This window comes from Equus quagga, chromosome 3 (genome assembly GCF_021613505.1).
Source record: "Equus quagga isolate Etosha38 chromosome 3, UCLA_HA_Equagga_1.0, whole genome shotgun sequence".
Classification (NCBI taxonomy): Eukaryota; Metazoa; Chordata; class Mammalia; order Perissodactyla; family Equidae; genus Equus; species Equus quagga.
Window position 1 is genome coordinate 4,078,041 of NC_060269.1, and position 20,914 is coordinate 4,098,954.

The following is a 20,914-nucleotide window of genomic DNA, read 5'->3' on the forward strand; positions in this document are numbered from 1 at the left end:
TCCTGGAGCCCTGGGGCGGCAGGTACTCTGAAGTGGATATTTGCCAGCTAGTCTGGAAATACTTCAATATTTTAACAACCAGTATGGCCCTACAGAATTGTCCCAGTGCCCTTAGTCTCACCAAAGGTGCCCAAATCAAGTACATACTCTGCCACTTTCTGGAAGTAGCCTGCTGGAGGAATTATCTGTCCGCCACAACTCTGCATGGATTCAGCAATAAAGGCAGCAATCTATACAAGAGAAGATGGAGTCAAAGTCCATTAGGTCCTCCTCCTACCCCCAGAAAAGAGGACGTCTGACAGAGCAGATTATTTAAAGAATGGCTGGGGGGCTGGCCCAGTGGCGCAGTGGTTAAGTTCACACGTTCCGCTTCAGCGACCAGGGGTTCGACGGTTCGGATCCCAGGTGCAGACATGGCACCGCTCGGCAAGCCATGCTGTGGCAGGCATCCCACATATAAAGTAGAGGAAGATGGGCACAGATGTTAGCTCAGGGACAGTCTTCCTCAGAAAAAAGGAGGATTGGCAGCAGATGTTAGCTCAGGGCTAATCTTCCTCAAAAAAAAAAAAAAAAAGAATGGCTGGGAATGGACCTGTGGTAAGTGGTAAATAGGCCATTTGATTAAAAAAAAAAAAAAAAAGATGTCTATGCTGGAAAAGCAATTGATCTGAAGCATTGGTTTCTGAAATTCTAGGGTACCAGTGAAACTACCACGAGAAATGGAGGAGAGGGCGCCTTCTATTTCTCCAAGTTTAATTTAAATGCAGTGTTTTCATTAGGATCAACTGAATAAGACTGATGTTTTGATCAGTCTTTGAGATGAACCTCTAAAAAATTACCCAGGTTCTAACCATCTTCCTGTGTGGCCTGTGTGCTCAGGTTGGTGAAACAGGACGGACCGCCTGAGCCTGGAACCTGCATGAGGACGGGTTGGGTGACCTGTGGCCACACACCTAAGTTACTGTGCTGTATTTCTGCGTCTAGCCCCGAACCAGACTTAACTCAACAGAATGAGGCAATTCATAACAGGAACCTCAGAGAGAGTGTTCCAGGGGCTGCTTCTGCTGCTATGAAAGGAGCAGTAGAAATAGGTAAGACTGAATGAAGAAGAGAATACAAACAAATAGTATGAGATATGAAGGCAAGAGAATCAGGGTTCTCGTCCAGACGTCCTCTGAGGAACTGCATTACTTTGGCTTAAGTCCTTCACTTTAAAATATTTCATTTGTTAGCTATAAAATGAGGCCGTTGGACTCAAGAGATTGCTTTCTAAAATTCCATGATTTTAACATTCTGAGGCATCTATCTTATATTTGCTCATTGCTTTCAGCATTGTTAACATGACATCAATTCAGTAACAACTGAATGCCAGTGTTCTCAAAGAATTATCCAAATCCTTTGAACAGTGAAAAGACCCTATGATCTTGGTAATATAAATTTTTTTCTGGAAGAAGTGCTTACTGTTCATAGGCTACGTTTGAAGAGGAGAAGGGTTTGAACAGCTAGAGCTTAAGGCTACCTGCACAGATATGGCATTGCAAGAAAGGAAAAGCATATGGGATGGGAAGAAAAAGGAGAAACAGTCAAGAAATGCAAATGACTCTCCAGTCATTAAGATAAAAATATTTGAACTGTAAAAGCAAAGGCCTCATTTCTATCTCAATTAAGATTTTTTTTCTTGCTATGTTGATGCCATAAGCCAGTTTAAAGGCAAAGAATGTGTCAAATCGCATTAAAACTCCACCTAAACCCCGAATGGGCTGAGAATTTAATGCCAAGTTGGAGACAGTAGGATGAAGACTGAGAAAGTGGAAACTCTTTCTCCTACTCTGGAGGATTCTGGCTCTGCCTTAGAAGTCCAGGCCCAGATTGGAAGACCACTTTTCTGCCTTGGCTAACCCAGGCTCCGCAGCTTCAGGAAAGGTGACAGTTCCAGGGCAGCATCAAGGATCCCTGTGGGTCTGGAGTCTGCACAGGTCCCGAAGCTCCAGGGCGTCTCTGCTCTTCCTCCCCTGCACCATGTATCAGTGCCTGCTGTACTCTCCAGTGGCATAGTCTGTCCGCGGCTATCAACCTTTCTTGATCCTCTCTCCCCCTACCCCTTTGGACCAGAGTCTGCATCCCACGGGGAAGGTCAGAATTAGGCCAACAGTTCTGCAACAGGCATAGTGATTGCATTTCCAGAATAAATAAAAGTAGATAGTTTTAGAGGCATGACTATAATAATACACCTTTTCAAATATGAACCAAATGAAAATGTAACCAGAGAAGAACAAAAAGGGAATTTGGATCTAATCCTTTTCCTCCTCTTCAATGTATCACAATGATTTCAACCCCTTTTATAAAAAGATGCTAAAATGTTTCCAAAGCTGTGAATACAAACCTTCCTTCCACGGTTCTGCGCTTCTTCAATAATTTTCTTCACTTCATCTGCATAAGCACTGGCTGGGTCTGCATGGTTTTCTCTGTATTTTCCTCTGTAAATATCTGGAGTTGGTGCCTGAAAACATCAAAGGAGACCGTTTCTCAGGGTTTGCCTCTGACAAATGAACTTCAAAAAAAAAAGAGCATGTCAGAAAGGTGACCATATGAATTTAAGTGACTTTAGTTTCCTTTGTTCATTCTCCTTAACATTGCGGAATTCTGTAAAGAACTGAAATGTTTGCATTGTGAACAGGAGCTTGGATTTGCTCCAAGACCCTTATAAGTCAAGACTGCATCCCTATTCACATAAGGAACATATTCAAATCAACAAGTGGGACCATATTATTTGAATATTTCATTGATGAAAACTGCATTAACTATTCTATATTGAAAATAAACCAACACTTACCAACTATATTGCAAATTGTAATCATTCAGAAAACTAGAGTGCCTTAGCACTGATTCCCGATCTTAAAATTTTGAAAGAAGGTACTGATGATTCTCTTAAGAATGAAGGATTGATGATCCTTAATTAAAATAAACACACCAAATGAGTTTTACTGTTTCAACAACTTAATTGGTTTTTAAATTTTATTTTATTTACTATTTTACTTAATACATCTAAATAATAATTTAGCATAGAGAATGAAATTTAATTTTAAGACAGTAATACACACTTGATTCAACTCCAAATTTCGAGTTGGCATTAGTGATAGAAAAAATAACTGAAGATCAAGGGGCAAGAAAAATAAAATGATAGCTGCAAATATCAGCTGTCATTACCACCATACGAATTTGCCTACTGTCAAACTCCTCAATGGAGTTCAAACTCCACCCGGTCATTATCTAGCTCCTTGACTTGAGCAAGCCACATATCTGCTCTGGATCTTTGTTTCTTTCTCATGGCTTCATTTCCATGAGAGGATTGGATGGGATTATCGCTAGGCATTCTTCCAGTCCTAACATTCTGATTCTGGGAGGCTAAGATGCTCACCACATGGACAAATTCTTTCTTGACATCTTTGCCCTTTCGAAATTTATACGGGCTGATCTCTATTAAAGATGATAGGTGACCATGGTAAGCACTGAAAAGAAAAAGAACAGTAAGAAAAATCACTCACAGAAGGATGTTTTTCTAGTATATGAAAAATAGCATTGCATATTATCCAGGAAGAATCTCAACATTGGAGCCAGATTTAACTATATGGGGTCTAATTTTTCATAGCAAGACTGGCCATAAAATTTGTTGAGTTCTCCGTACTCATGTGATAAAACACATGGAAAGCCAAGTATGTATCCTCATAGACAATTTCTCTTTAGCAGGAAAAAAACAATTTCTTTGGATTATATTAAATCTGCTAAATTAGATAGTCTAAATGTGAAAAGTTATTTTCTACAGCTTCATGAAGAACTCCATGTGTGTATATCCTTTAAATGCATTTGATAGCACATTCCAGTAAATTTTAAAAACAACTTTATATCATAGAGTGGCTAAGGGTTTCTGTTTGGGATGGTTTCTAATAGACATCCAAGTGCAAATATTGGCAAATACCAGTTGGTAAGGAACAGGAGGTTTCTTCCAGAAGAACTAAGATTGAGAGGCGATCAGGTGGCTATCAAATTCATTCCTCTCACTTAAAATACAAGTGGCTAGGATGTCCCTTTTCTGTTTCTTGCCCAGAGATATAATTGGGTAATCTGGACAAGAAATTCTAAATGGCCCATGCATAAATAAAAGGAGGAGGGAGGACTCCTTCCAGCATGGCTAAGACGCGCTACAAGGCCGCACTACACGCTCAGAAGGAATGAAGCATCTGCCAGGCCCAAGCTGGCCTGGTACCTTAATACATAACAAAAATCATTGTGCCATATACCCACCCTCCTGTACACGCGCTTATGGTATTAGTATGGACAAGATCAATACAACTTTGTCTCTGAAGGAGCTGCTTGCTGAGAAGTCTTGCATCTAAGACTTACTGGTCAAGGGTGATCACATCTTGGTGGCCTCTGAACTGTCGAGCCAGGCGTAAGGCTAAGTCATTGGCTTCAGATCTATTAAAATAACATAGAGGAAGGGGACAATGTGACATGAGCTCTTTTAAAAATAGTTTCAAGTGTTAATTACAGAAGTTGTAAGATTCCAGTGATTCATAAATGCATAAAGAAACAAGTGGACATCCTCTCCTTGCCCACCCAGCAATCTCGCTTCACCTTCTAGTACAAGTTCCCCAGGTGTCCTCAATAAAGAATGGGGCATGGGGCTGGCCCTGTGGCTGAGTGGTTAAGTTCGCGAGCTCCGCTGCAGGCGGCCCAGTGTTTCGTTGGTTCGAATCCTGGGTGCGGACATGGCACTACACATCAAACCACGCTGAGGCAGCGTCCCACATGCCACAACTAGAAGGACCCACAACGAAGAATATACAACTATGTACTGGGGGGCTTTGGGGAGAAAAAGGAAAAATAAAATCTTAAAAAAAAAAAAAAAAAGAACGGGGCACATAGGAGAAACCCAATACAAATTAAGGATATGCTGCTCATTTCAAACCTGAGCCCAGTTCTGCCACATCAGTCAGTGCCTAACTTTGAGGACACTAAGAAGCCTGCTGTCACCAGGAGGAAGGGAGGCCGTGAGCCCATTGACTCGGCTACTAAACTGTGAGCACAGACCAATATTTGATGAGCTCCTTATCTATAAAATGAAGGTCATATTTTTTCTATCTGATTTAGAGTGTAAATATACTACTCAGACACAAGGAAGAAACCAATCATTTGTGGGGTGTTTACTATCTGCCATACATCACACTGAGTGTTTTGCTTATATTTATTCTCATAACTACTTTGCAAGGCAAGTATTGCCATCTTCTTTTTATGGATGAGGAAACAGCCTCAGAGAGGTTAAGTAACCAGAATAAGTTCCCACAGCTGACAAGAGGCAGAGCCAGTATTCCGACTGAAGCCTGTTTAACTTCAAGATCATTCCTGGTACCACCCCAGGCTCTGCCACCTCCAGTCTTTGGTGACAGCACTCTTTGGGGCTAATCCTTCTTTGACAGTATAGGATTCTTTAGAAGCAAAAGTCAAATATTATCATACTTAATTTATGAAGGCGAGAATGCTTTATAATGACAAATTAGATCCTAAAATATCTTAATCCTTTGCAAAGAAAAAGAACAACGTTCTAGTTGTAAATTTGGTTTAAAAAAATCTCATTGAAAAGAGAAAAGTGAATCACAGGGTCATAAAATTGGACATTTACAGAATTTCTAATAGTTTTAATACATGGACACATATACATCATTTTAATTTTTTATTTTATTTTATTTTTTTTGAGGAAGATTAGCCCTGAGCTAACTGCTGCCAATCCTCCTCTTTTTGCTGAGGAAGACTGGCCCTGAGCTAACTGCTGCCAATCCTCCTCTTTTTGCTGAGGAAAACTGGCCCTGAGCTAACATCCATGCCCATCTTCCTCTACTTTATATGCGGGACGCCTACCACAGCATGGCGTGCCAAGTGGTGCTGTGTCTGCACCCGGGATCCGAAGTGGCCAACCCTGGGCTGCCGAAGCGGGAACGTGTGAACTTAACTGCTGCACCACCGGGCCGGCCCCCATATACATCATTTTTAAAATATGAGTTAATGTTGTATAGACAGGTTTCCTCCCAATACAATATTGCATTGTGAGCAATAATGTACTTTTTCAAAATGTACTTTTTAATGTCTACATAATATTCCATAGAATGCATATATAATAATTTGAATTTGCAGAATTTGAAAGTTGGAACACATTTATTCACTTGAATTTATCCCTTCCTTCTTTGTATTTGTGTTGGGGAAATGTGTTCAATTGTCCAAGAAGACAAATAAATCAAAAATCTTACAAAAGTTATATCTTGTTTAGTAGAGGTTTTTTTCCTTTGCTAAAATTTTTTATTCATGCTTTGAAAAAACCATCCGGGCTCATTGATCTTTAGCTCAGAACTCTGCTGCGGGAAGAGGTGAGTGCCATTTGACTAGTCAGGTTTTTCCACGTGAACACCAGACTTGAATCTTTCAGCCATAGTTATGACATGAGTATCTATCCTTTAGGGACAGTAGTGGGTGTGCTTTCCCACAGAAGCCACGGTAATAAAAACCTGAGTGGCTTGCACATGTTCATCATCAGGCTGTCGTAGGGGCGTCAAAAGCCTCAGATATGCTGTCAGGTGTCCCATCTACAACAAGCTCATGGAGGAAGCAGAAGAACCAGAAGGGCCAGATCCCCAACGTGGGGTCACTTAGCAAATGGCAAGAATCTCAGGAAACGTTTTTAGACATCTGTGCTCCACCACGAATCAAAAAGAGTGTGTGGGAGAGTAAACCAGGAGAGTGGCGGGAACGGGGAGGGTGGGGAGCCCAGAAACTTACCCTGAATTTGTAAAATAGCAGACAGACAGCTGCTCCGGCAGGGTCGCTGCGAGGCGCTTGGCGTACTCCACGATGTTGTCGTGCAAGAATCGAGAATTTGTGTTGAGCACTTCCATCTGCTTGAGGGCAGCTTTGACCACTTCAGGGTGACAGTGTCCCACTAAAGGTTAGAAGACAAAAGCCCAAGACATTAGTTACCATTCTAAAAGTCTGGGAAGCGAGAGGATTCTGAAGTGAGAAAAAAAAAGAGTTGAGCTTCTTTCTCTCCCACATTTTGCTACAACTTTTCCCTGCCAGGACGACCGGCCCGTTCAGCCAAGAACTGCAGCCACTGCAACTCCTGGGACAAATATTGCTGGTGCCAAGACCGCCTTACTGGATAAACATATCGCTCAAGGCTCAACAAAGACAGGACACTGACCGTGGGCGACATTGTTGATACAGTCCAGGTACCGCTCGCCTTTCTCGTCAAACATGTACTGCCGCTGGGCTCGCACTATTTTGATGGGATCCGCAGCATACAGAACTTTGCAAGAGGGCCTAGAGATAAGGACAGGAAACACTTTGGTCTGGTAGGACTGCTGGGTGTTTTTCCTTCTCCGTGAAGGTCACCATCAGTGGAAAATTACAGTTACATAAAGGAAAGGAAAACACCACCTGGGTGACACACGTTTTTAAAAATTTCATGTCAGCCTGGAAACTTTTACCTTAATCCCCATTCGTGACACTGCTCACATTTTTTTACACTTGTTTTATTAAATTTGCCATGATTTGACAACTCTGTTTAGAGGCACATGGATCAACTCTGATACCTCTAATTATGCAAACCAATAAGTAATTTTCCTTTGGGGAATTTTGTTCTACCAGGAAAACAAATCTTTTTTTCCTGACACTTACTGTGTGTCAGGAACTCACAATATTATAAATATTATCACATTTGATCCTCCCAACAATCATATGAAATAGGGGTTATTATCATGCTCATTTTTGTGGGTGAGGAAACTGAGGCACAGAAAAATTAAGAAACGTGTTCCAGGTTACACAGCCAGTAGACGAGACAAGCAGAGTTGGACAGCAGACTGTCTTAAGCCACAGCCCAAGGAAGGGCATGCCTGCTGCTTTCTCTCTCTCTCCTTCTAATCTAATCTATAAAGAAATACATAGTACTAAAAGCTAAATACAACCAACTCGGTGTTAAATACAATGAAGAAGACTTTATATAAGAGATCATTTCCATGCTTTTTGAGTGGTACGTGTTTTGTATCAAGTGGATTTTCCATCCTTAAATAATGAATCCAATTATTCCACTAACCTCTTAATCCACTCTTTTGAGCATAATAAAAAGTCATCCAACATACTAAAATCAATTGTATTTCTGTACACTAACAAAGAAATAGCAGAAAGAGAAACCAAGACTACAATCCCATTTACAATTGCAACAAAAATAATAAAATACCTAGGAATAAATTTAACCAAGGATGTGAAAGACCTGTACACTGAAAAGTATAAAATATTGTTGAAAGAAATCGAAGAAGACGCAAAGAAATGGAAAGATATTCATGTTCATGGCTTGGGAGAATTAACATGGTTAAAACGTCCATACTTCCTAAAGCAATCTGCAGATTCAACGCCATCCTTATCAAAACCCCAATGATATTTTTCATGGAAATAGAACAAAGAATCCTAAAATTTATATGGAACACCAAAAGACCCCGAATAGCCAAAGGAATCCTGAGAAAAAATAACACAGCTGTTTGTATCACACTCCCTGATTTCAAAATATTCTAAAGACTATAGTCATCAAAACAGCAGGATACTGGCACAAAAACAGACACACAGGTCAACGGAACAGAATCCAGAGCCCAGATATAAACTCACACATCTATGGACAGGTAATTTTCAACAAGGGAGCCAAGAACATAGAATGGAGAAAGGAAAGTCTCTTCAATAAACGGTGTTGGAAAAACTCGACAACCACATGAAAAAGAATGAAAGTAGACCATTATCTTACACCATACGCAAAAATTAACTGAAAATGGATTAAAGACGTGAACGCAAGACTTGAAACCATGAAACTCTTAGAGGAAAACATAGGAAGTACATTTTGACATCAATCTTAGCAGTATCTTTTTGAATATCATGTCTCAACAGGCAAGGGAAACAAAAGAAAAAATAAACAGATGGGACTACATCAGACTAAAAAGCTTCTGCAGAGTAAAGGAAACCATCAACAAAAGGAAAAGACAATCCACCAGCTGAAAGAAAACATTTGCAAATCATATATCCGACAAGGGATTAATTTCCAAAATATATAAAGAACTTATATAACTCAACAACAAAAAAATGAACAATCCGATCAAAAAATGGGCAGAGGATATGAACATTTTTCCAAAGAAGATATACAGATGGCCAACAGGTACATGAAGTTCAACATCACTAATTATTAGGGAAATGCAAATCAAAACTACAATGAGACACCACCTCAAACCCATCATAATGGCTATAACTAACAAGACAAGAAACAAGAAATGTTGGAGAGGATGTGGAGAAAAGGGAACTCTCATACACTGCTGGTGGGAATGTAAACTGGTGAAGCCACTATGGAAAACAGTATGGAGATTCCTCAAAAAGTTAAAAATAGAACAACCATATGATTCAACTATTCCACTTCTGGGTATTTATCCAAAGAACATGAAAACACTAATTCAAAAAGATATATGCACCCCTATGTTCACTGCAGCAATATTCACAATAGCCAAGACTTGGAAGCAACCTAGGTGCCCATCAAGAGACGAATAGATAAAGAAGATGTGGTATACATACACAATGGAATACTACTCAACCATAAGAAACAATGAAATCTGGCCATTTGTGACAACATGGATGGACCTTGAGGATATTATACTAAGTGAAATGAGTCAGAGGCAGAAAGTCAAATACTGTATAATCTCACTCATAAGTAGAAGATAAAAACAACAACAAACAATCACATAGAGACAGAGATTGGATTGGTGGTTACCAGAGGGGAAGAAAGGAGGGAGGAGGGCAAAAGGGGTGATTAGGTTCATATGCACCGTGATGGATTGCAATTAGTCTCGGGGTGGTGAACATGATGTACTCTACGTAGAAATTGAAATATAATGATGTACACCTGAAATTTATATGTTATAAACCAATGTTATCACAATAAAAAAAAAAAGAAACATCACAAAGGTTTGTGAAAGATCACATTTAGAGACTAAAACAATATATTAATTTTGGTGATTTTGCTCGCACAAAAAATGCCACATATATTGGAGGTAGTTTAGAGGGTAACTGGATACTTATATATTAAATCGATATGCAAGTTTTTAGGAAGTATTTTGATTATTATAAATAGGTAATGTTAAATGTTAAAATTGCCTAAGATTAAGCATCATCAGCTCAAATAAACTAATAGTGAATGAGAATTTTTATTGGTTCAAACTGAGCTGTTAGTTTATACCTAGGAGTTAAAACCCAAAGAAAACCTTTGTTAGGAATGTGGACTGAACACTGCAGACTTCCCCTTGTCACTCAGACTTTAGATAGAATTCCTGCAGGCAGTGCACGGCTACATTACTCCTTTCACAGAATTTGTTCTGCTCACATCAGAAATCATTAGGTTTTCATCGGAATCTATATAGGATTGAAAGCTAACATAAAGGAGTGGTGATTAGAAAAAGAGAGGGGGTGATGGGGTCATGAGGGAGGAATCTGACCACTCTGACCCTACTTCGGGGTGGAAAGAGATCTAACTAGGCTCCTATACCATCTAGAAACCTCCCGGGTGGAGATCAGGAGATCTGGGTGAGAACTGCCCAGCACTTCTCCCAAGAGGATGCTGGTTCTTTTCTTTCCCTGTCGCCTAGTCCTCTCTGGCGCCCACTCGCTGCAGCACTTGCTAATTACCTGAGCACACTGCAGACTGCTGATTTTACAGAGGCTAGGGGGTCGCAAAGGGCCACAATCTGCACTCATATTTACATGCACCTTTTTAAAAACCAGATCACACTTATTAATCTCACTTGCTCGCTCCTGTGAAGCAGAATGTTATTCCTACTTTCATACAAGAGGAAATCAATTAGACATAGGTCACACAGGTAACATGACACCCTCTTAGAACCAGAGCCCAGGTCTGACTTAATGCTCAGTCCAGAAGGCTCACCAGTAGATTCCCAAGTTGTTCATACCACGGGCAAAACAAGGTGGACTGGAGAGAACACTGCAGTTTTAAATTCAAGAGAAGGCACAGCTTGGGAGATCAAGGTGGATAAGTGGCATCTTACCCTTAAGAAGGTGTTTTCAAAGTTTTTCTACTGGCTGGATTAAACCTTTACCTCGTAACCAAGCATGCAAGAAGAAAAGGTTAACTTTAAACAAAAGTTATCAGAATTTGTTTTCATAGCCATCGTCAAAAATATTTCTGAGTTCCTAGTTTTGAGAAACTTTCGAGTTGGTAGGAGTAGCGGACAGCTGCCCATCTCCCTCCCAGCGCCCATCCCTGGAATGTTCTCCTTCTAGGGCTATTAACCCTCACGGGTTAAGTGCGCCAGCCGGCCGGCAGGCCCCACTCCTCCGCCAGCGGCAGACACCGCGCCGGGACCCCGCCGGAGCGTGCTAGGAGGCAGCCCCGGCATGCAGAAGCGCGGCTGGGCGGTGCGGGCGGGCAGCGGGGGCGCGCGTGCGCAGGTGCGGCAGGCGGGCGGGCAGCGGCAGCGCGCGTGCGCAGGTACGGCAGGCGGGCGGGCGGCGGCGCGCGTGCGCAGGTGCGGCAGGTGGACTCGCGGACGGCGCGAGCTGGTGGCCGCGTCTGACACCTGGCAGGCGGCGCCCTCGCGGAGCGTCGGGCGCCTGCTCGAGGCCCCCTGCGGCGTTATTTCGCCCTGTCTGCGCTCTCCTCGGGGCCGGGCGCCCTTACCCAATGTGCTTCCTCCTCAGCGCCAGGGTGTCCTGCTTGCTGTACAGCTCGCACATGGTGGCGGGGCTGTGGGCGCCCCTCCGAGCCGGCGGACCGCCTCAGTGCGGACCTTTCCCCCTGCTGTCTCTCGCCGGGTCCCCAGGCCCTGGGCGTTGGAGGTTCCCGGTGGCATCAACTAGCAGGGTCATCTCCCTTTTAAGACTTGCTCAGCCTTTGCCCTTCGCCAAGCCCCACCCTCCTCTTGCCTCCGCCGCCTGGGGCCGCTTGGCGAGTCCCTGCACTAACCACTCGTTCGCCTCCCGCCCCCGCGCCCGGTCCAGCTGGCTCCTGCTCCTGCCTGCTGATGCCCACCCCCCTCCCCAGCCCTGTCCCTCTAACCTGTCTTTGATTCTTCTCACTCTGCCTGGTCTTGCCTTTCTTCCTCCTCTGCCTATGAATGCCTTCCTTCCCAGTTTCTTTCTTGTTTCTTTTTAGTGTATCCATTATTTTCTCGTAAACATTCAAAGATAGGCGCTCTCTGGACATATCAAGACTCTCCCGTTGGCTCCATTCTCACATTGAGCATAACCTATACGAACTCTACAAAAGTGACAAGTCACGTGGACTAAGATACTATCAGGGGCTCAGCCTATTTCTTGTGAGTGATTGATAATATATACAGTTTTTTCAAATATCCTCTGTAGTAATAGTTACACTTCTAATTTATCTAGTGCTGCACAGATTAGAAAACATATTCATGTGACTTATGTGGTTCAGTCCTCAAAACAACCCGAGGGATGGGCATGGGAATTATCATTCTATTAACATATGCCTACCTGGTGGTGCACTTGGAATTCATTCCTAGGTTTCTTGACTTCCTTTAGGATGATCTTCACACACTCATCAAATTTGAAGTTGAATACATGGACATGGGAACTCTAATTAACTACAACATTAAATCATAAGTTATTTTAAGAACTAGAGATCATCTGGGTTAAGCTCTCTGTTCTGTAGATAAGCACCGTGAGGCACAGGAAGGGTCAAGTCTTATTCAAGGTCGTGCAACTTCTTAGCCATAGAGTTTAGATTAGATCATTTCATTCTTCCTATGTTTTGAAAGGCAGCAGAGAAAACTTTTTACCTATAACACACTTGATAAATGTTTGCAAATAATTTTCTCTTGAATAAAGTTATTTACCTTAATGCACTGGGAGAGGAATAGAATTGCGTTGTCTAGGACAAGTTGAGAAGTGGAGTCCTAGGAGGAACAGCGTGTTAAGAATTCTAGGTGTGATAAATGAAGGGCAGAAGGCACTTAGGAAACTTGCAAGGAACCCCAATCACGTAATCTCCTTCTAGTTCCATACTTGAAAGATGCTGCCAAATGTACATTTACTCTCAAACCAGCTGGACCTGGCAAAGTTGCAGATAGTCATGCTCCTTCCATAAACGTCCTTTAAATATGCTTTAACATACGTTCTCTAAATAATGCTGGACGAAGAGTCTTGGGTCCTAGATCTGGTTCTTCATAAGCTAGCTGTGCTTCTTGACCCTTTGGAGGCCAAATTTCTTTGTATTTTTTAAAAAAAGAAAAGAACTCTCTCTGCTCAAAGCATCACAAGTAGAGTTTAAAAGAGATTATGATTGTGCCATGTGCGGCAGGATTATTGTTAAAATCTCAATGCTCCTATCTTCTTGCTGCCTTTTTCTTTTTAACCTATCTCTTAGCAGATTTGACCATTCCTTTCTCCTTGAAAGACTTACTCTTTTGATTTCTTAACAATGTGACACCTTCCTGATTTTCCGCTTCTCTTACTCAACATTTAAATACTGGTATCTCTCAGGGTAGGGTCCTGTGACCTTTCTTTTCTCTGCTCTCTTTCCCAAGGTAAGCCACAATGATTCCCTTGGATTTAGAACCCATGAGGGTGCCAAATTTACTCCTCCACCGAGATCTTTCTTCTCAGTCCCAGACTCTCATATCCACTTCCTTTCTTGACATCTCCACTTAGAGGTCTCATGGACACCTGAGACTTAATGAGTCCAAAGTGAAAGCTTTGATCCCCACCCCCACAACTATTGCCTCCAATAAGCCCCCCATCACCAGAGATTTATTCATTCATTGAAACATATCAAATACTCAGTGTATGCCACTGAGTGTTCCAGTTGCTGCAGATAAGCAGTGAACTAGACTGCATGATCCTGTCCTCCGTGTCTCCTCCTCCAGGTCTGCACCGCACAGTACAGAGCCACTAGCCACAGGTCATTCTCAAGGACTTGGCGTGTGGCTAGCGGAACTGAGATGTGGTGTCAGTGTAAAATACACACTATATTTTGAAGACTTAGTACAAAAAAAGTAAAATGTCTCATTAATTTTTTATACGGGTTACTTGTTAAAATAATATTGTGGATACATTGGATTCAGTAAAATATATCAAAGTCAACTTCACCTCTTTTTAAATGTGGCTGCTAACAAATTTAAAATTGCATATGTGCAATACTTTTCTGTTGAACAGCATTATTGCAGAGGGACAAAATAAACAGGTCAACACATCGATTAACATGGTAATGGCTTAAGTTGCTCTAATTGTGGTAAGGATCTTGAAGGAAGTAAACTGAGCGCAATGATACTTAACCAGAAACCTAGGAGTCTTGGTTAATTCTTATCTTTTCCTCATTCCCACGTCAAAGTATTTTTAAGCCCTGTTGACTCCACTTCAAAATACATCTTAAATCCATCTGCTACCACCCTATCCGCGGCCACCCTCTGTAAGCCTTCTGCATCTCACCCAAGACCTATGCAAAGCGCTCTGTAACTCACCGCCGTGCTTCCCACCCTGTGCAGCATGACCAGGTCCTTCCCTCCTTGAAGCCCATCGATGACTTCCAGCTCGCTTCTCCAGGCTCACTTTAGGACCAGCCCTCTCCAAGACACACATCTCACCTGGTCTCCCTTGTCCTTCATTACTTCAAGGACATTGCATTTGCTTCCGTTCAGTTTAAATGTCACAGACAGCCTCAGAGAGGTCATTCCTGACTACTGTCTCAGATAGTTCTCAATTAATAATCCCAAACCTGCCCCGATCCTCTGTCATAACCCCCTCTTCGCTCGGTCTTTATCCGTCTTGTTCGTCACTGTGCCCCGGCACTAGCACAGCACTTGGCATGTGGTAGACTGATAAACATTTGTTGACTGACTGACTAAAAGGGGAAACACATTTAAAGACTTAATACCTTGTTTCGAAGATGAAAGTTCTTAAGAGCCGTATAGCCTTTGAAGCTGATCTGTCTACATGCCTGTTGACTGGCAAGTTACATTTTAACAATTTCTTTAGGAGAGAGATACTTAGACTCATTATCTTTTATGGGAAAGCAAGTTACTGGTGCATAAAAGATCATTTTCCCATTGTTTACCTTATTTCACAATGTGGAATATATAATATTAATTAAATAGCAAGGACCATCTTTAAATAAAGGACACACAATAGCACCAAAATATAGGTGAATAAAAGTCAACAGTTCACCCTGTACAATGCTTTGTCAAAACACAAATTCTAAGGTATTTCTTGGGCTATTGTCTCATATGCTTCTCCATTGTCTGACTATTTGGGAGGAATGGGTCCTGGAGCACCTTTCTTTCCCAAATGGTGATGTCTGCTCAATTTTGGTCCTGACCCTATTGATTGGCTCACCCATTGAGTGAGTTCTGGCCTGAAGGTCACAGATTTCTCAACAATCTAGGCTTGGCCAAACAACTCATACTTATGTGTGATTGATTGACATGAGAAGGCACAGCCCACACGAGCTTGGGACAATAAGAATTCCACTCAATAGTCCAATAAGAAGAGTCTGAATGGCAAGTTTTAACTTTTTTGTCAGCAAGAAACATGCAAAGGTGAGTGAGCTGTATGTCCCCAACCACAGAGGTTCTCCAGCTCAACGACACTCAAGATGGAATGTGGGCATTTGACTAGCTGCTCACTATTTCCTCTTCCCGGTCCTGCCCTGACCTACCCCACCCTTCATGAGGTTTGTCTTTTCTGAATTCATACATCATCTGGGACAAATGCTGGGTGTGGTGCTTTTCTGACATGACGTTGTCAGCACGTGCGTATAACTATGTACACAGTGCCTCACTCATGTCAGGAGGAGCCTGACCCGCCCTCCCATCCCTGGGAGTTCCAGACCACTTTAAAGGAGCCATTTGACCACACTCAATATGTGTATGTGTGCCTCCTGTATACTGATAGCACACCAGGATCATACAACCTATTCCTCTCCTGCCTCCATCCTGAAGTTCACCCTAAAACTAAGCCCAGACTTGAGTTTGTGTGTGGCGGGGGGAGGCTTCCTGTGGGGTTGGAGTCAGACTCTGTTTGAAATACCCGAGGCGCATCCTACTCTTCCTGGAATCTGTAGCCAGGCTGAAAGCCACATAAAGACTCAGGGAGCTGACTACTGACACCTGTAGCTGGTGATGCGATGCCCATGCAGACAGGGATCCAGAATATGGCTTCAGTTTATTTCTAGTGAGTTTTCTCCTATTGTCAAAGGGGTCCAGAATATGCCACTGTGGCATAGAAATTATTTTGAGCTGTAGGCATCTGAGAATCAACAGATACAGGAAGAGGCTTTTTTCCTGATCTCCCCATATCTGCCTAAAACCTCTCCAAAGAACTCAACTGTCTTGAATCCCCCTTGCAGCTTCCTGACCAGGGAAGATGGACTCTTATTACGTGGCTAAGACACCACCTGAACAGACACTGTCCCTAAACTATCATATCTGCCGTCTGTTCTCCTAAGGCCCACTTATCTTCCCTAAAAGTCATTTGTTTGCTCCTAAGTGTCATTTCTTGCCCTCCCCTTCCCCTATTAAGACGGTATATAAGCTCCAAATTCTAACTGTTCATTACATTTTTCTGTGTGCTTCACCATAAGCGAATAAAAATTTGTCTTTTCTCCTGTGAATTTGTCTTTCATCAGTTTAATTTGAGGGCCCCCAAGAACTGAACCTAAGTGATGAGAGGAAAAGCTTTTCCTCCCAGACAGTGTCAACTCTCTAGAGCAAGTCGACAAACCACAGCCCACGGGGCAAATCCGCCCATCAAGGGTTTTCTTATGGCTCATGAGCTTAGAATGGTTTTTACATTTTTAATGGTTAAAAAAAATTAAGGGAAGAATTATGTTTCATAACATGAAAATTACACGAAATTCAAATTTCAGTGTCATAAGTAAAGTGTTATTGGAACGTGGCCTTGCTCCTTCGTAATGGATTGTCTGTGGCTGCTTTCGCTCTGTAACAGCAGAGTTGAGCAGTGGTGGCCCACAAAGCTGAGCATATTTGCTCTCGGGCCCCTTGCAGGAAAAGCACGCCCACCTCTGCCCTTTGCCGTTTCCACGTTTCGGTCTCCTCGCAGTGTTCCTCGCCGTCTTCTCCATTTCGGTTCAGCTGTTCTGTGTGGCCCCCCGGAGTCTGAACGTCTGAGCACAGAGCCCTTCACCTTTGTTCTCCACTGTGTGCCCAGCGCCTTGAGCTTTGTCCTCCACATGACGGTTGCTCAGTAGGAATGAGTGAATAATAGGACGACATTTACTGAGCACTCAGCATCTGCCAGGCGCACGTGAAAGTCTTTTAATCCTGACAATAACCCGCCGGATGGATAGCATTTGTAATGGGCCGAATTGTGTCCCCTCAAATTCGTATGTTGAAGTTCTAACCCCCAACACCTCAGAATCTGACTGTAATTGGGTATAAGGTCTTTAAAGAGGTAAAAGAAGGTCATTAGCATGGGCCCTGATCCAATATGACTGGTGTTCTTATTAGAGGAGGAGATTAGAGCACAGACATGCACAGAGGAGAGACCACGTGAGGATCCAGTCGGAAGAAACCAGCCCTGGGACGCCTTGATCTCAGACTTCCAGCCTCCAGAATTGTGAGAAGATAAACTTCTGTTGTCTCAGCCTTCACTCTGTGGTACTTTGTTACGACAGCCCAGCCAACTAAGACACCATTATGATTTCCTTTTTCAGACAGCAAAACTGAAGACGGAAGAGGCCACAGAGCTGCTGTGGGGTAGTCAGTACAGCATCTAATGTCCGCGTCCCCTCTGTTCTGCCCCACTGCCTGGGGCCTCCCTGCTGGGCGAGCCACCTACCCTCCTCGCGAAACTCCTTTCTTAGAATCCTGTTGATCTCTCCTCTCCCTGCCAGTCTAGCCTCTGCCAACACAGGGTTAAGAGGGCTCCTTGCAGGTTTGGCTGGGACTGAAGCATCAGCTGCTTTTCCTGGAGAATGTCTGTGACCGGGGGTCACAGTCAAGCCGAAAAAGCCTTTCTAAAGCCGTCAGTGCAGCAGCATGGCTGATGTGTCAGCTCCTTTTGTGTGAAAGTGTCCACAAACGTCAGTGAGCCTCTGTAGTCACAATTTGGGCGACACTGCAAGAATAGACGTGGGACACGGGAGTGCCAAGACGTCCAGGCGGCTGCCAGGGACAGCTCCCTGGGAACTGGCGGCCTGGGCACCGCCTGGCTGCGAGAGCTCGGCCAACCAGCCTCCTTTCTTCCTGGCTTGTCGCAGAGACTGAGGGATACCTGCAGGCCAGCAGCGGCCGAGGTTACGTAATACGTATGTTCCGTTTTTAAAAACGAAAGTAGAGGGGTGTCCAACTTGATATTGTATGTCTGGTATTATAAACTTTTAAAAAATTAAACATACTGAGGTTTCATGACATTCGATTTTCGTAGCCTTGAAACGATTCCCGGCTCGTGGTTTTCCTGATGAAAAGATCTGTGATGGGCTTTGTAGCTGGGGCCCATTGCCACCGCACAGGCGGGCGCGCCTCACCCGGGAGGAGAGCCCCGAGGGGCGGAAGGCACGCGCCGTGAGCAGGTGTCTGGACGTGGAATTGTAGGTCTCAGGACGGGGTCTCAGATGGGAGGGGCCGCGAGATGCTCCTTCAGAGATGGCGGGCCCGAGAAGAAGGGAGGAGGGGAGCAAGGGAGACACAGCTGGGGCGGGACGGTCGGGCCCTGGATGGGGGCTGCCTTCCACACGGGGTCCACAGGGCAGAGACGCAACGAGGGCTCGCAGAGGCAGAGGCGGCCAGGAGGAGACAGCGCCCTTGACCGCTCCTGGGCTCTCCCCGAACAGAACGCACAAAGGGCTTCGTAGACTCTAGTTCCTAGATTCCACGGGCGGGAAAACCCCACCTGACGTGCGGGATGCCCCTGCAGACTTTGTTTTCCAGACCTGTCTCTGGTCTGGTCTTTGGCACCTTTTTTTTCTTGGGGGAAACTGGTAGACAGAACAAGGTTTTGGAGACAGATTGACCTAAATTTGGAACTGAGCTCTGCTTCCGTTGCTTAACCCATTCGAGCCACATTCTGTTAGCCATAAAAGGGATTTCACAGGACAGGATTCTGGGGAGGTTTAAATTAAACGACATATCACACGCGGGTTAGAGTTCCGGTCCTGGAATCGGAATGCTCCGTCCAACTCCTGGTTCCACCGTTTGCTGGCTCCATGATTTTTGGGTGAGTTGTTCAACCTCTTCTTATGGAAAATAGGGCAGATGGTAGGTTGTTGGGAGGACCAAATGGGCTAATCCCGTAAAGCAGCGCGGACAGTGGCTGGGTTACGGCAAGCGCTTCCTAAGTGTTAGCCATACCGCCGTCGTTAGCATTACATACGTAAAATGGTCTTGGACGTTAATTACTGACTTTTGCTCTTTAACTGTCTAGAAACACAAGATCTGAGAATTCCCATGCTATTGACAGCTCTTTTTCCCAGAGGAATTAACTAAGAGAGAATCAATTGATCACATACATCAGCTATGAAGGTTCATAGAAGCTTTAAAAATCTCTCTCCTCTCTTTATCCTTTATAAAGATGTCTGGCTAAAGGGGTTTAAAAGGCTGTTGATACGTACGTATATTTTATTGGGAAAAGAAAAGGTAGTCTCATTTGTTGGGTATTTTCTTTATGGCTTTTGTTCTTACATTTCGTTAAGGAAATTCTTCTAAACTGATGCCATACAAATATCCTTCTACAGCTTGTTTTTTTCTTTTTAGTTAGAATTTTGCCATTTTACGTTTAGGTCATTGATCCACACGGAAATTACTTTTCTATGTGCTATGATGCAGAAATATTATTTTATTTTCTTCCACATGAGAGGCAACTGTCCCAGTATCATTTCAACTCTTTGACGTTACAGGTGATAAAACTGAGGTCCAGAGAGGGGGTGTGACCTGCCCAAGGTCACACAGTGACTCAGTGGGGATTGTGACAGGGACACTTTTTTTTCCTTGCCTTTCTTTTTTTTGACTTGACAAATACAGATTTATTTTGATATTACATAATTCTTTATGAGTTAGTAAAATTAACACATTTTACATACAAGGAGCTGAATTTTTTTCAAACTGAGGTATAATTGACATATTAGTTTCAGGTGTACAGTGCAATGATTCTATATTTGTATATACTGAGAGGTCACCACAATAAGTCTAATTAACATCCATCACCGCACATAATTACAAATTTTTTTTTTCTTGTGATGAGGACTTTTAAGATCTACTCTCTTAGCAACTTTCAGTTGTGCAATACAGTATTAACCATAGTCCCCATGCTGTCCATTACAGCCCCAGGACTTAGACATTTTATAACTGGCAGTTCTACCTTCTCTCCTTTTCCTATTTAAAAGATTTTTATATCAAAGCTCACATGCAGAAACAAGCTCATTTGCAAGTGTACCAGAACCTGCTAAACTCCAGTCAGAATTTCCTCACTTGCTAAGAAAAGCCTGATTTAGGGCTTGAAAACCATGACGATAACATGAAAGCACTTTTCTTCTGTTTGGGATCCATGAGTTCAAGACCTATTTGGTAGTTCTTCTTGGTTCCCTCACAACACTGTCTTTGTGTGGCTGTCATAGAATTGGTTTCATGCCGTCCATCAGGGCATTCCAACAGGCCGGTTTTGCTTATCTGGATTGCAAATACCTTGAGGATGGGCGCTTGTTTTCTTCCTCTTATTCTGGGACTTTGTATGTGCGCTGTGCTAAAGTGTTTTTCACCTGAATAAAGTGTGGGGGTGGGGAAGATAGATTGAGAAAGAAGGAGAAAAATATTAAACAAATTTCACTTTTTGAACATAAATAATGTTATATTAATTG

The 20,914-nt window shown here is 43.1% G+C and overlaps 1 protein-coding gene across 3 annotated transcripts in view; it reads right to left on the reverse strand.

Moving 5' to 3' along the window:
- Positions 1-11,949, reverse strand: part of ETNPPL (ethanolamine-phosphate phospho-lyase) — a 31,473-nt gene extending 19,524 nt beyond the window's left edge. Inside the window, exons 1-7 of one of the 3 annotated variants that reach the window (XM_046657092.1) lie at positions 11,768-11,949; positions 7,250-7,368; positions 6,829-6,988; positions 4,402-4,476; positions 3,419-3,509; positions 2,384-2,500; positions 148-230 (exon numbers count right to left, since the gene is read on the reverse strand). In XM_046657092.1, the coding sequence (XP_046513048.1) occupies positions 148-230; positions 2,384-2,500; positions 3,419-3,509; positions 4,402-4,476; positions 6,829-6,988; positions 7,250-7,368; positions 11,768-11,823 (701 nt within the window). In that variant the 5' untranslated portion in view covers positions 11,824-11,949. The remainder of the gene's footprint in view (positions 1-147; positions 231-2,383; positions 2,501-3,418; positions 3,510-4,401; positions 4,477-6,828; positions 6,989-7,249; positions 7,369-11,767) is intronic. The other 2 variants (XM_046657090.1, XM_046657093.1) reach the window with 2 other exon arrangements.
- Between the last annotated feature and the right edge of the window lie 8,965 nt (positions 11,950-20,914).